This window comes from Lagenorhynchus albirostris, chromosome 12, assembly GCF_949774975.1.
Source record: "Lagenorhynchus albirostris chromosome 12, mLagAlb1.1, whole genome shotgun sequence".
Lineage (NCBI taxonomy): Eukaryota > Metazoa > Chordata > Mammalia > Artiodactyla > Delphinidae > Lagenorhynchus > Lagenorhynchus albirostris.
In genome coordinates this window covers 70146321-70162933 of record NC_083106.1, presented here as the reverse complement: position 1 = coordinate 70162933, position 16613 = coordinate 70146321, and the positions used below count along the sequence as shown (strand labels likewise).

Below are 16613 nucleotides of genomic sequence, written 5' to 3'. Positions count from 1 at the left end.
TCCTGTAAAGCAACCCATTGCACTGGCAAACAGCCATCATGGACCCCGTGAACCTTGTCGGGCATGGGAAACTAAGGCAAATAAACGTGACCCTCAGGTCCTGCTTTTGTGATGAGAAATAAAGTCCATTTGTTTCTGACCCAGGAATCTTGTGTCTATTGTCAGCATTCATAAAACTGGCAGGCTGACTTGTCAGCTTGCAAATAGGGTAAAAATCTCAGACACAGTTCATAAGGGTCACTGCTTTGTCCACTGTCCAAGAAAATAAGCATCTTGAGGAGACCAGGCACTCTAATGACCAGAGGCTATGAGTCTCCTGACCCTTAATTTAAATATAGTTTGATGTTCTTAAAATCTTAAAATTGTAATCTGGCTTCCATTTATAACTTAAAAAATTAAACGGAAAACTGAAACTGAGGAAATTAAAGATATAAGGTTTCAAAGAAGTCTTGAGAATGCCAAAGGTCTGCGGCACTTACAAGGCACCAGCTTAGTCAATTAGTAGAATTTCCAGGATAAATGAGGTCCCCTAATAATCATTAGGGTCGACCATACACAAAGGGAGGACACAAACCAAATCGGTCTTTGCTCCCTGGTTCCTCCTTCCCTTTTTGTTCCTGTTTCCCCTGAGTTTATAATAGCTACCAGGCTGGACTCTCTTACTGATCTTACCTCTGGAAAATCACTTAATAAATTACCTTCCTAGTTAGGTCTATTTGGCAATGTGCTATTCATTTCAAAAGTACCTCATGCATGAAATTTCAGATCTCTAGAGATTCTCAAATACACATCAACATTTTCCAGCCTATATATATATATGTATATATAAATCATATTCTACACACATACACGTAAGCTACCCCTGACCAAAATAATGAAGAGAAAATAGAATTAAAACTAAGATTTAAATTTTGCCTGTTACATATGTTTACCCCTTCAATTCCATACATCTACCAGCCTTTCAAAAATATAAAGACACAAAAATCACTCAATGATTAGTTTATATTGTATTTACATTACCTACGTAAAGCTTTAAAATGTGTGGAGTCATTAGAATCCAATTCTTTATTTAATCTGGAGTAATCAATGGAAGATGTGAAGCCTTTCTCCAGCCTGGCAAAAAATTGCTCTTTTTCCTCTTGCTCTGCTAATGTGTCCAATCCCAATCCAAGAATGCTATGATTGAGCTCAGGAACTACTATCTCTAAATGGAAAGCACAAATATATTTCATTAACACATAGAATTTTGAAAAAACTAATTTTAATGATGCATTTATTGACATTACATAGTCAGACTTCAAAAAATTTGAAACATACTTCACTTAATCTCTTACTCAAATATAGCTTTATATTCATTATAATACGTAAGGCTATGAAGCTTCTCCAGGGGTATAATTCTAAACCTTCTAGGAAGATATTAAATCTGTCTACACGCTTCAGTAAAGGAGGCTCCAAGATAGTTATGAGTTAACTTTCCTAAAAGTCCTGATTATAAGCATAGTAATTAACCTGTCAACTCACATCCCTCACAATTCTTACCATTGGCCTCTAAGCTGTCAATACTTAAGATAGAGGTTCCACTGCTCTTAAGAAACTGAATCCTTTCAGCAGATTCCTCTTCTATTTCCATAATAGGCTGAGGAGTCTTCTTTGTTTTCAAATAGCTTACATTTGTTCCAAGTAGTCCTGGGATGGGATTTAATATAGTTGGATATTTATGTTAAGAGAATTGTTTTGACTACTATGCCAACACAGTAGTACTGTTATACTAGCTTAGACTAGTTGTACTGTTATATTAGTTATACTAGTAGACCGTAGCTATGAAATAAATCTGGTCTATGAAATAAAAATCCACCAGACCCAAAATTCACAAAACAAAAATTACAATTCTATTTGACTGCAGTGCATCTTATTAAGTGGAATATTTCAACAACTTGCATAATGAGACGAGATTTTTTAAAAATGCTTTTGAAGCACAAGTACTTAATACAGTATACCATGCCACTTGGGGGAGTAATCCCAGGGCAGCAGTCAACGGTCAGACCACGCTCATCTACATAGGCTGGGGGGAGGGTTTTGCTCTTCATTCTAAAAGCACTAGAAAACACTGGAAAAGTTATACAATATCAAGATTTCTTTATCCTAGCAGTATATATTTGTTGTAAAAAACTGATATATGGGAAAAAACAACTATATTATATGATACAAATAATAAGATTAGAAAAATACCACTTTTGCTTAGAAGGAAGCCTTATTGAGAAGTTACAAATTGTGATTTCAATTTCCTACTTAGCATCCTATTGGAGAGGCTTTAGAAACAAATTATTTTATGGCTCTGTGTGAATAATGGTTTTAACTGATCCAGTAACAGCTGGAGAAAATCAGGAGATGTATCTACAGGCACTTCAAATGAAAACATACACGCCAAGGTCAGGGTGCCGTCGGGGCATCTGTCCAGGGTCTCAGCCCGGCTCTGAAGATGGACTCAGGGATGTGACCCACACTAACCAACCTCATTTGAGACTAATATAACTGAAACCAAGATCCAATTCAGTTATTTATAATGAAGAGTATAACCAGTAGGAGAATTAGACGGTTTCACTAACTAGACAGAACATTTTGTCCTTATGGCAACTGAAAGAGAAAGCAAAATTATAAGGTTGAAGTAGCTCAATGTTGATGTTTAATGGCATCTATGTAAGATTGGGAATGCATTCCTCTCAAAAGGGGTGTTCAATTCTCCCTTAGAAGCTTCTATACCCTTGATGGCAGGAATCATATTTAGTTTTTGCATACTAGTGCCAAGTACTCAGAACATAACATTAACTCAATAAACGTTTGTGACTGAACCAGGGACCAGGTAATACCCCTGGGCAGAGGAACCTTCTTCCGCTGTGTTTAAATGGACACTGTCAAAGTCTCCTTCCTAAGTATCCTTTGCATCCTTTACTAATCAAATCCACTCTGATTGATACATTCTTTTAAAAAAAATTTAGTAGCTTTAGTCAGGTTACATTTAAGTGTTGGTCTAGGACCTATTCTTTCCCTTTAGGGTGAGTTTGCATACTCCATCTCTGATTCATTACTTTCTACATAAAGATTTTAATGCTAAATAAGTCACAAATCATTGTCAATTATTTCAATAGTACTTAATCATATAATATCCTTTTCAAGCATCAATAGGGGGAAAGATTCTAAAACATAATTCTTCACATGCAAACTTTAGCACTGTGCGTGGTTTATGGATTTATGAAAACACACTGAACTTTTCAATAAGGCAATTCCTTACTGTAAAGTATTAAGAACAGAGAAGTGACTATCAAATTCACAGTAACATTTATTTATTAAACACATTTATTATTTACTGTTGAGGGTCAAGGAGCACAAGGAAAAAGAAGAGATATAGAAATCCTATCAGTTCATAAAATGGTGCTTAGTGATACACAAATATTGTGAACATAGGTACTTAATAGGTAGTCTGAGGATCCTTGCGAATACAGCAGTATCATATATAGTAGCTATACTGAAGAAAACACCCAGAGAGTAATTTTCTATTCGTAAAGATGTGAGTAGGAATAGTTCCAAAAAAGATATACGCATGTGCTAGACAGGATCAATAATGAGTTATTTACTATTAAGGTAATAAAATTATTTTTCTCTACTGTCATTAACAGAGAGCAATACCAAAATCTATAGATTTGTTAAAATCTTCCCAATGCAGTGACATTAATACATTGTCAGAATATTTTATTAAATCACTTTAAATCAATTTACCATTAAACATGATAATATATAAATATACCTAACATTATTCACCAGCTCAAATTGAGGAATGATAAATTATTTCAATGTAAAATAATCTGATAATGCAGAAACACAGATTCCCTATTATATAAAAAATATATCATAAAGTAATGTGAAAATCAAGTCAAACTTCAAAAATTCACACTATTAGTATTATTTTCCTTATATATTTATTAAAAGCATGGTAAGAAAATCCAGAATTAAAAGTCTTGTCTGGACTTCCCTGGTGGCGCAGTGGTTGAGAATCTGCCTGCTAATGCAGGGGACATGGGTTCGAGCCCTGGTCTGGGAAGATCCCACATGCTGCGGAGCAACTAGGCCCGTGAGCCACAACTACTGAGCCTGCACATATGGAGCCTGTGCTCTGCAACAAGAGAGGCCACGATAGTGAGAGGCCCGTGCACTGCGATGAAGAGTGGTCCCCGCTTGCCACAACTAGAGAAAGCCCTCGCACAGAAACGAAGACCCAACACGGCCAAAAATAAACAAACAAATGTGGGGTTTAAAAAAAAAAAGTCTTGACTGCCCCCCTGTGGTCAAATAACTTAAAATTAAAAATCAGCAATATTTACCACCATCTTCAAATTCATCTTCAGTTATCCACCATGGCACTGTATCATTCTTCTTCACTTCTTTAGGTTGTCTAGGTGTTTTATTTGAATTTTCAAAAGAATCATCTGAAAGCTAAATCATATACAAGCTAGTGAATTTTAAATTCAAGAATCCCAGACTTATCACTGAAAATGTTTCTTTGTTCTCTGATATTTCAGTTATCACCTAAACATTCTCAGCAATTATGTATAAATTCATATATTTCTAGACCTATGTGGTCAAAATAACTTAAACATCAAGAATACATCTCTGAACACTGATTTCATACCCAGAACTAAACAAGCAGACGAAACAAGGAGAAAAACATCAACAATAAAAACAAATAAAAAACTTGATCAAGAAACCTAATCAGGAAGGAATAAAAGAATATAATCCTTTTTTAGACACTATCTCGGGTCTAAGAATAAATAATGATTGTGCAAAATCACCTAGCATCACTCTAGAAGAACACAAAATTCTAAGACCAGGAAGAACTGAGTGTGAGGTGTTTACCAGAGAAATTTGCATTTGTCACAATGATTAATACTTTAATAAACTTTTATTTGTCCTTTTCTACTCTTCAGGTTCAAATCTTACTACAATCCTAAACCCCTACTCTAACCCCGATCTACCACCCTTACTCTCAGCCAATAACTTGGGCTCTCTCTTCACAGAGAAAATAAAGACCTTAGGTCAAAAGCCACCTTCCTTCTCCTTCCCCTCACTCCACCACTAAACTCACCCGTTAAGACACTGCTTTCCTCTCTCAGAAGAGCAATTCTTTCCTCCACTCCCAGAAGAACCTGCAGAGGGGCCACCTCCCGCCTCACCAAGTTCTCGCTTGCTGGGTTATCCTAATGCATCTCTGCACCTCACTCCCTCCGCAATCTCCTTGCCCTCCTTCCCTCAGGTTATAAACTTGCTCATCATTGCATCCCCAGGGCCTAGCACAGCACCTGGCATAATTGTATAGTATAAGAATGAACACTTAGGCTTCCCTGGTGGCGCAGTGGTTGAGAGTCCGCCTGCCAATGCAGGGGACACGGGTTCGTGCCCCAGTCCGGGAAGATCCCACATGCCACGTAGCGGCTGGTCCCGTGAGCCATGGCTGCTGAGCCTGCGCGTCCAGAGCCTGTGCTCCGCAACGGGAGAGGCCACAACAGTGAGAGGCCCGTGTACCAGAAAAAAAAAAAAAAAGAATGAACACTTAAGTCTACCCTACTTAAAAAAAACAAAACAAAGAAAACAGGCAAAGTTCCTTACTCCTACCTCCCTTTCATTCTATCTATCATCTTTCCTTTATGTACATTCTAACTTCTCCAGGTCACTGTTAAACCCCTTAAAATCTGGTCCCCATCCAAAACAGCTCTCCTCAGTCACCACAGGCCTCCTACATGCCACAAATAAAGGATGACTGTCAGTCACCTCCCTGATCATACCATGGAGTTTGACATGGTGACCAACTCTCACTTCGGGCAAATCTCGCCCTTTGACCTCATAGCACCACCTCCTCCAGGTTATACTTCACCTCTGTGACCTTTCCTAACCAACTCTAATAGCTCTTGGCCCTTTTGCCCTTTTCTTTAACACGAGACTTCCCCAGGACTCTGCTCTTGGTCCTTTTTATCCTTATTCTACACACTTTTTCTGGAGAAGAAATCAACGTTTATTAATTACTTGCCTGCTCTATGTCAGGATCTATACTCAGGTTATTTTAGTCTTTAAATAATCCAGCAGAGATTTACTGATGGGGAAGTAAGCTCAGAGAAGTTAAGCAACTTGTCCAGGTTGCGACTATCAGTAAGTGATACAGAGCTGGGATTCAAACTTGGGTTTCTCTAACTAAGGCCTGTCCACTTTCAAATACTCTATGTCCCCAACTAGGACATTGGTACCTGGGGCACTTCTTAAACTTCTGAGATGACTACACACACATTTCCACCTGCCAACCAAACAACTCTACCCCAGTGACTTGTAAGAATGCCATTTTTAAATCTTCGAAAAGAACTCACTGTCTTCCTTGACCACCAGGCAGGATGAGGGGAGGAGAAAAGAAAGAGTATTCTTTACTCCATCTGAATTTTAGTTGCATCACCTTCCACACAGTCTTATACTTCACCGTCACGCTGAAATGTTCCATTTCTCTCTTTCTATCTCTCGCTGTTTACCAAACTCTGACAATCTGCCTCAGATTCAGTTTTCTCCTCCTAAACCCATGGCTATGTAAAAGTGTGAAAGAAGGACTATAAGTTTTTGGAGCCAGACAGATCTGAGTTCAAACTTTTAACTTCAAAATAAGCTAGTTCTGTTGCTTAGGGAAAATTACGCCTCTTTTCAGTTTATACATATATAAAACAAGCATGGCGACACTGACCTTGCAGGGCTGTGGCAAAGATCAGCAAAGAAACAGAGAATGCCCATCCTACTGTCTAATACATAGTAGGTATTCTCACTTCTGACAATCTTCCACACTGCTTTCTAGGCTACTATCATTAAACACGAAACAAAACAAAACAGCTGGCCATCAGTTAACAACAGTGCTCGTGAGGATATGGAGAAACTGGAACCCTAATATTACTAATACACTTCTGGTGAGAGTAAAATGGCACAGCCGTTTAGGAAACCGTCTGACAGTTCCTCCAAAGGTTAAACATAGAGCTACCATATGACCCAGCATTCCCACTCCTAGGTATACACACAAGAGAAGTGAAAACATACAACCACACAAAAACTTATATACAATTGTCATAGCAGCACTATTCATAATTGCTAGAAAGTGGAAAGAACTCAAATGTCCATCAGCTGATAAGTAGGTAAACAAAATGTGGTAAATCCATACGATGGAACATTATTCAGCTATAAAAAAAGGAATGAGGTACTGATAGATATGACAACATAAATGAACCTTGAAATTGTTACGTTAAGTAGAACAAGCTGTAAGAAAGACATATGGAATCGGGTAGGAAGGGAAGAAAAGTGATCGGGTCAGGACCTGTTCCCCAGGGAAGGGACACAGAAAAGGAAGGGGATTAAAAGGCTTGGAAACCCACTCTGGGGAGTAGGTGGCTAGAACCACATATTGGGGGCCACAGCCCTGGGGTCTGCCACTGGGAAGATGAGTCCCCATAGCTGGTTATAAAACCAGTGGGACCGACAGTGGGGCTGTAAGAAACCGAGACTCTGCTCGTGAAGAGCGTGCACATATTTCCTTACTCCCGAAACAAGGTGGAAGAAGCAGAATGAAACTGCACGGGACTCTGGCTGGTTTCCTATGACCACCCTGGCACAAGGCCTGGCCCAAGCCAAACCCCTGCTCCAGCCCCTCTTGCTCCAGCACTACCCCTCTCTGGGGCAAAGATGACAATGTGACAATGCTAGGAGAGGAAAGAGTACATGCTTATAGGGAACAGAACCAGCTGGGACCCAACCCTCAGGGCTTCTGCTCCAGCACCTTGGGACTCACTCCCACCCCTCATAGGGTGGTGTTGGCCACTGAGTGAGGAGAAGCCCTGGCTCACACCTGGCTCTGCCTCGAGCCCCTTCATCTCCAGTCCCACCTCTTACCAAAGTGATAGCTGCCAGCACACCCTGGAGAAAGACACAGCTCCTGCTTACATCAGATCCAGCTCTCCCATCAAAGCCACCAGGCACGTACAGACTGCACAGGGACACTCCCACAAAGGGGCACCCCTTCAAGATGGGGATAGGTAACTGTTTCACTTAATTTCATAGAGACAGAGAAAGTTAAACAAAATGAGAGGACAGAAGAACTTGTTTCAAACAAAAGAACAAGAAAAACAACTGATGAAACAGAGATAAATAATTTACCAGATAAGAAGTTCAAAGCATTACTAATAAGAATGCTGAAAAAGGAATAGATGAACACAGTGAGTATTTTAACAAGAAATTAGAAAATATAAAAGAACCAGCCAGAAGTGAAGAAGACAACTGTAATGAAAAACACACTAGAACGAATTAACAGCAGACTAGGTGATACAGAAGAATGCATAAGTGATCTGGAGGACAGAATAATGGAAATCACCCAATCAGACATGAAAAAAAAACAAATTTAAAAAATGAAAACAATTTAAGGGAACTCTGAGATACCATCAAGTGTACCAACATTCATATTATAGGTGTCCCAGATGGAGAACCCAGAGAGAAAGGAGTTGAAAATTTATTTGATGAAATTATGGCTGAAAACTTCTTGAACCTGAATAAGTAATCAGATATCCAGGTACAGGAGGCACAGAGAGTCCCAAATAAAATGAACCCAAATAGACCCACACCAAGACATATCATGATTAAAGTGTTATTAAAATGTTAAAAGTTAAAGAGATTATTCTAAAGGCAGCAAGAGAAAAACAAAGAGTCACATACAAGTGAACCCCACCCCCCAAAAGCTATCAGCTGATTTTTCTGCAGAAACTTTGCAGGCCAGAAGGGAACGGCATGATATATTTAAGGTGCAAAAGGGAAAAACCTAAAACCTAGGATGCTCTACCCAGCAAAATTATAATTTGGAATTAAAGGACAGATGAAAAACTTCTCAAACAAGCAAAGACTAGAAGAGTTCATCAATACTAAATTGACTCTAAAGGAAATGTTAAAGGGTCTTCTCTCAGTGGAAAAGAAAATGCTACAAGAAGTAGACATGTATAGGAAAAGAAAAACCCCACTAATAATGACAAATATATAGTAAAGGCTGTGGATCAACCACTTAAATAAGCTAGTACAAAGATTCAAAGACAAAAATTATATAAACAGCTGTAACTATAATAAAAAGGTAAGGGATAAACATGAAGATGTAAAATATGACACAAAAACACAAAATGTTGGGGAAGGGAGAAAAAAATGTAGAACTTTTAGAATGTGTTTGAACTTAAATGAAACAAGTTTAAAACAAGTGGATATAACCATAGATCAACATATATGAACCCCATGGTAACCAGAAATAAAAACCCAATAATGGACACACAAAAACTGGAGAGAAAGGAGCACAAGCATACCACTAAAGAAAATCATCAAACCGCAGGGGAAGAAACAAAAAGAAGGAGAAAAGAACAGAGAATAAGTACAAAAACCAGAAAAGAGTAACAAAATGGCAGTATGAACATACCTATCAATAATTGCTTTAAATGTGAATGGACTAAATGCTCCAATCAAAAGACATAGGGTGGCTGATTGGACAAAAAAACAAGACCCATCTATATGCTGCTTACAAGAGACTCGCTTCAGAGATAAAGACACACACAGACTGAAAGTGAGGGGCTAGAAGAAGTTATTTCATGCAAATGGAAACAAGACAGCTGGGGTAGCAATACTCATATCAGACGAAACAGATTTTAAAACAAAGTCTATAACAAAAGGCAAGTACAGGGATGATACAGGGATCAATACAAAAGAGGATATAACATTCATTAAAATATATGCAACTAATATAGGAGCATCTAAATATATAAAGCAAATGTTAACAGCTATAAATGGAGAAACTGGCAATAATACAAAAGTAGTAGGGAATGTTAATACCCAATTGGACAGATGGACAGATCCAGACAGAAAATCAGTAAGGTAACACTGGCCTTAAATGACAAATTAGACCAGATGGACTAATAGATATCTACAGGATATTCCATCCAAAACCAGCAGAATACACATTATTTTCAAGTGAACATAGAACATTCTCTAGGGCAGACCACACTCTAGGCCACAAAAAAGTCTCAACGAATTTAAGAGGACAGAAATTATATCAAGCATTTTTTCCGATCACCATGGTATAAACTAGATATCAATTATAGGAAGAAAAATGGGAAAAACACAAACATGTGGAGACTAAATGACATGCTACTAAAAACACAATGGGTCAATGAAGAAATCAAAGAGGAAATCAGAAAATACCTTAAGACAAATGAAAATAAAAACACAACTTTCTGAAATTACGGGATGTAGCAAAAGCAGTTCTAAGAGGAATGTTTACAGTGATACAGGCCTACTTTAAGAAACAAGAAAAATCTCAAACAAACAACATAACCTACCATCCAAAGGAATTAGAAAAAGAAGAATAAAGTCCAAAGTCAGCAGAAGAAAGGAAATAATAAATACCAGAGAGGAAATAAATAGAGACCAAAAAAATAAAATAAAATAAATTTTAAAAATCAATGAAACCAAGAGCTGTTTTTTTGAAATAATAAAGAATTTTTTTTTTTTTTGGTTGCATGGCATCTTAGTTGTAGCAGGCAGGCTCCCCAGTTGTAGTCACAGGCTCCTTAGTTGAAGCACGTGGGCTCCTTAGCTGTGGCTCCAGGGCTCCTTAGTTTCAGCTTGCCAGCTCCTTAGGTGCAGCTCATGGGCTCTTTAGTTGTGGCTCACAGGCTCCTTAGTCACGGCATGCAGGCTCCCTAGTTATGGCATGTGAATCCCTAGTTGCAGCATGCATGTGGTATCTAGTTCCCTGAACAGGGATCAAACCCGAGCCCTCCGCATTGGGAATGTGGAGTCTTATCCACTGCTCCACCAGGCAGGGAAGTCCCCCCCAAAATTAAGAAAATTGATAAGCCTTTAGCCAGGGGTTCATCAAGAAAAAAGAGGACCCAAACAAACAAAATAAAAAAGAAAGAGGAGAACTAACAACCAATATCACAGATAATAAAATCGTAAGACAATACTACAAACAGTTACATGTCAACAAATTGGACAACCTAAGAAATGGATTAATTTCTAAAAACATACAATCTTCCAAAACTGAATCAGGAAGACACAGACAATGTGAACAGACCAATCACTAGTAGTATAATTGAATTAGTAATCAGAAACGTCCAGCAAACGAAAGTCCAGGATAGCTTCACAGGAGAATTCCACCAAACATATAAAAAGCTAATATCCTTCTCAACCTATTCCAAAAACCAGAAGAGAGGACACTCTCAAATTCATTCTACAAGGTCACATTACCCTGATATTAGAAACAGACAAAGACACTACAAAAAAAGAAAACTGCAGGCTGATATCTCTGATGAATATAGATGCAGAAATCCTCAACAAACTTAATTCAACAATATATAAAAAGAATCATACACCATGATCAAGTAGGACTTACTCTAGGGATGCAAAGATGGTTCAATATTTGCAAGTCAATCAATGTGATACACCACATTAACAAGTCACATGATCATCTCAATAAATACAGAGAAAGCATTTGACAAAATTCAATATCCATTCATGACAAAAACTCTCATCAAAGTTGGTATCTAAACTCACATCGCAACGTAAAAAAGGTCATTTATGACAAACCCACAGCTAACATCATATTCATTGGTGAAAAACTGAAAGCGCTTCCTCTAAAATCAGGAACAAGATAAGGATGCCCACTCTCACCACTTCTATTTAATAAAGTATTGGAAGTCCTAGTCAGAGCAATCAGACATGAAAAGAAATAAAAGGCTTCCAAATTGAAAGGGAAGATGTAAAGCTGTCAGTATTTGCAGATGGCATGATACTACATATAGAAAACCCTAAAGTCTTCACCAAAAAACTCTCAGAATTAATAAATGGATTCAGCAGCTTTGTAGGATACAAGATTAATATACAGAAATCTGTTGCTTTTCTATACACTAATAATGAACTATCAGAAAGAGTAAGAAAACCATCCTTTTTAAAATCACATCCAAAAGAATAAAATACATAGGAATAAACTTAATCAAGGAGGTGAAAAACTCAGTCTGAAAACTATAAAACATTGATGAAGGAAACTGAGGATGATACAATGAAATGGCAAGATAGCTCGTGTTCATGGATTGGAAGAATTGATATTGTTAAAATGTCCACGTTACCCAAAGCAAGCTACAGATTTAATGCAATACCTGTCAAAACATGTATGACATTTTTCACAGAACTAGAACAAATAATCCTAAAATTTATACGGAACAACTAAAGACCCTGAAAAGCCAAAGCAATGTTGAGAAAAAAGAACAAAGCTAAAGGTATTAAGCTCCCTGACTTCAGCTCCCTGACTTCAGACTACACTAGGAAGCTCCAGTAATCACAACACAAAAACCAACACATCCATCAACAGAACAGAATAGAGAGCCCAGAAATAAACCCGTGCACTTATGGTCAATTAATCTACAACAAAGAAGGCAAGAATTTACATTGGAAAAAAGACAGTCTCTTATTGAAGTAAGTGGTGCTGGGAAAACTGGATAGCTACATGTAAAAGAATGAAATTAGAACATTTTCGCACACCATATATCAATACAAAAATAAACTCAAAATGGAGTAAAGACCCAAGTATAAAACCTGAACCTGGGCTTCCCTGGTGGCGCAGTGGTTGAGAGTCCACCTGCTGATGCAGGGGACACGGGTTTGTGCCCCGGTCTGGGAAGATCCCACATGCCGCAGAGTGGCTGGGCCCATGAGTCATGGCCGCTGAGCCTGCGCTCCGCAATGGGAGAGGCCACAACAGTGAGAGGCCCGCGTACCGCAAAAAAAAAAAAAAAAAAAAAAAAAAACCTGAAACCATAAAACTCCTAGAAGAAAACACAGGCAGAACACTCTGACATAAATTGTAGCAATATTTTTTTGGATCTGTCTCCTAAGGCAAAGGAAACAAAAGCAAAACTAAACATATGGGACCTAATCAAACTTAAAAGCTTTTGCACAGTAAAGGAAACCATCGATAAAATGAAAAGAACCTATAGTATGGGAGAAAACAATTGCATATCATATGACCAATAAGGGGTTAATATCAAAAAACAAACAAACAAAAAAACCCAACCTGATTAAAAAATGGGCACAAGATATACACATGGCCAACAGGCACATGAAAAGATGCTCAACATTGCTAATCATCAGGGAAATGCAAATCAAAACCCCAAATAGGTATCACCTCACACCTGGCAGAATGGCTACAAATAGCAAATGCTGGTGAGGATGTAGAGAAAATGGAACCCTTGTACACCGTTAGTGGGAATGTAAATTGGTACAGCCACTATGGAAACAGTATGGAGGTTCCTCAAAAAACTAAAAACAGAACTACTATATGATCCAGTGATTCCACTCCTGCGTATATATCCTAAGAACACAAAAACACTAATTGGAAAAGATAAATGCATCCCAATGTTCATAGCAGCATTATTTACACTATCAAAGATATGGAAGTGTTCATCAATAGATGAATGGATAAAGAAGGTGTGGTATACAGCTATATGATGGAATGTTACTTAACCATAAAAAGAATAAAATTTTGTCATTTGAAACAGCATGGATGGACCTGGAGGGTACTATGCTTAGTGAAATAAGTCAGAGAAGAACAAATACTGTATGTTATCACTTATATGTGGAATCTAAAAAAATAAAACAAATGAATATAACAAAGCAGAAAACAGACCCAGATATAGACAACAAACTAGTGGGTACCAGTGGGAAGAGAGAAAGGAGGCGGGGCAAAATAGGGGTAGGAGTAGGGATTAAAATGCACAAACTACTATGAATAAAATAAATAAGCTACAAGTATATATCATGCAGCACAGGGAGTACAGTCAGTATTTTATAATAACTTTAAATGGAGTATAATCTATAAAAATTGAATCACTGTTTGAACTAATATAATATTGTACATGAACTATACTTAAATAAAAAAAAATACAGCTGTCATGTCAAAGACCATTCATTCTTAAGGGAGGCAGAAAAGAGAGCTAAACAAGTGAAATAATGAATGGTTCTAAGAGCTACATGGAGAATGAGCTACATGGAAAATTAAGTACATGGTATAAGAAGGAACTTGGTAGTTACTTTTTTACTGGATCAACAGGAAAAAACCTCTCTTAGGTAGTAATTTTAAAAAGAGATCTTCACCATCCAGGTAAAGGATAGAGGAATAGACAGCATTATTGGCAGAGGGAACAGTAAAAGCTCCTAATGTGAAATGAGCTTGGCGTGTCTGGAGGAGAAAAAAGGCATGAATGGAAAAGGGGGAAGAGCAGTGTATAGTCAGTGAGGTGGGCATGAGCAAAATCATCCAGGGTTTTGTAAGCCACAGAAAGGAGTCTGGATTTTACTCTGTATGTGATGGGAGGCCAATAGTGTTTTCCATTGGGAGTAACAGAGTCTGATTTATGTCACAAACCACGCTGGCAGCCGTGTGGTGAAGGAACACTTGGACAGTACCTGGGAACTGTTGCAGTAGCCTAGTGAGATGATGGTGTCCTGGATTAGGTAAGTTGCAGTGAAAAGGGAGAGAACCAGAGCGATGATAAGATATATTTTGGAAACAGGTGACAGAGCTTGATGATAGGCTGATTGCATCCTAGAAGAATGAGTTTCTTGTAGGACTATTTACAATATAGCTTTTAAAAATATAAACTTACCTCTTTCATGAACTGTTCAAACTCTTCATCCAGCTCTTCTTTGGAATAGTGGGCCATTATCAATAATTTTCCCTTCCCAAAGTAAACATTCCAAAGTATTTACAACACTGGAAACACTAAATGGCAAGAGATAATAAACATCCTTTAAGGAAATCCAAATCACATCATAAAAACCGTCAGCCTTGAACTTCAGACATTTCTCTTATGATTTAGCATATACACACAATTACCAGTAAATTGGACAAGAGATTTTTAATTCATTAATAAAACTGATTTGAAAAAGCAGCTTTCACAGTATGACTTAGGGTTGAGAATTACATTTTCATTCTTAACATACAGTTGTTAAAAAGTGGCCTCGAGAATATTTCCTAAATCTATGCATATTAGCGTGTGTGTGTGTGTGTGTTATTTAACATCCCTTAAATAAACCAGGGCTTCTCAAGGAAACTTTTAAAAAGTAAAAACTAGCAAATCCAAAAGACTGTTTCCCTTTTGCAAAGCGCGGGACAGAGTTTGTGCCATCTTATCATTCAGCTAGTTATTTATCAATCCATATTAAAAAGTTTTGAAAAATAGACTGTTTCCTGATATGGGGGCGTTTCCAGATACAAATTTCTGGATTAATACCTTAAGACTCAGAATCTACCTAAAACAAAGTTAATGGAGCAAATTAGAACAAATTATGTTTCTCTTGGACGGAGGGAAGGTCAACAAAAACTACGCAACGGTGACTTGCAATGCTCAACTCTCCCCAGTCTCCCTAAAGAACCCAACTTCGGATCTGCGTCAGCTTCTGGACCGTAACTCCATGAGGCAGCTCCGACCTCAGCTTCCTTTTGTGGAGGCGGGAGGTGTGGAGAGCTGGTCAATACTTTGCTCAGCCTGCGCGGTAACACCTCCTCCCCCTCATTTTCATTTCTGTTCAGTTCAGTGTGTGGGCGGTTAAGGTCTTGGCCCCAAATTGTGGGTCAAATGCGGGTCCCACTCAGAGGGTCCCAGGCCCCAGGAAGCGCGGGCTCCGGAGTCGGCGGGAAGACAAAGACGCGCCCGCAGCGGAGCCGGGGGGGAGGAAGAAAGTGACCCGAAACTAAAGCCCTGAGCAGCGGGTCTGAGCACAGTCTGGGCCCTGCTGAACCGAGTGGAAAGCAAGTATCCACGCCTCACCTACCTTGGCTTCTGAATTCCCCGCTTTCCCGGACGGTCTGAGGGGGCCCAGCAGTTGCCAGGGTAACTGACGTCAGCCGCCAGGCTCTGGAGTCACATGACCCGAGCTGGTCACGTGGCTCGCGAGAACAGAGGGGCAGGGGTGAGTGTCTCTTCGGCTCTACAAGCGCAGGGTGGAGTGGTCGTGGCTCAGCAGGACGATCTGGCGGGTTGGAGCCGCCGCCGCTGCTGCACCAGTGCAGACTCCGTGCCCTTCTCGGTGCTTCTTGGGGTGGTGGATGGACAGGGTCGCGAGCGCCGTAGCAGGCGTGGTGGGTGTGGCAGGTGCGCCCGTGGCTTCCTGGGAAATGTAGTTTAGCTCCCCTGCTCCTTGTCTTTCCGCATTTCTCATCCCTTCTCACGTCTCCCTAACAGTTGCCTCCTGTGTCGTTTCGGCTTTCTGCTTTACAAGCGGAAGCCTTGAAAAAAATTAACTTATTGGGTGATTTCCTTCACGTGCAAAGCCCTGCGTGGGCGTTGTGAGAGAACCTGTAACCTTTTATGAAGAACTCTGTTGCCAGGATAGGGACTCTGTTCCACCATCTAGTGGACAAGAAATTGAAAATACACAGACACACCCCAAGTCCTACCCATACCAGAACATCGCTATGGTTTCCCATTACCCCTCCTTTCCCCCCATTCTACAGCGGCATC

At 39.1% G+C, this 16613-nt stretch overlaps 1 protein-coding gene across 1 annotated transcript in view; it reads right to left on the bottom strand.

The window, feature by feature from the left end:
- The window catches only part of CEP162 (centrosomal protein 162), a 90473-nt gene extending 74517 nt beyond the window's left edge, over positions 1 to 15956 (bottom strand). The window contains exons 1-5 of the mRNA XM_060168150.1: positions 15925 to 15956; positions 14757 to 14872; positions 4377 to 4488; positions 1540 to 1686; positions 1021 to 1204 (exon numbers count right to left, since the gene is read on the bottom strand). Of these exons, the coding sequence (XP_060024133.1) occupies positions 1021 to 1204; positions 1540 to 1686; positions 4377 to 4488; positions 14757 to 14813 (500 nt within the window). The 5' untranslated portion in view covers positions 14814 to 14872; positions 15925 to 15956. The remainder of the gene's footprint in view (positions 1 to 1020; positions 1205 to 1539; positions 1687 to 4376; positions 4489 to 14756; positions 14873 to 15924) is intronic.
- Between the last annotated feature and the right edge of the window lie 657 nt (positions 15957 to 16613).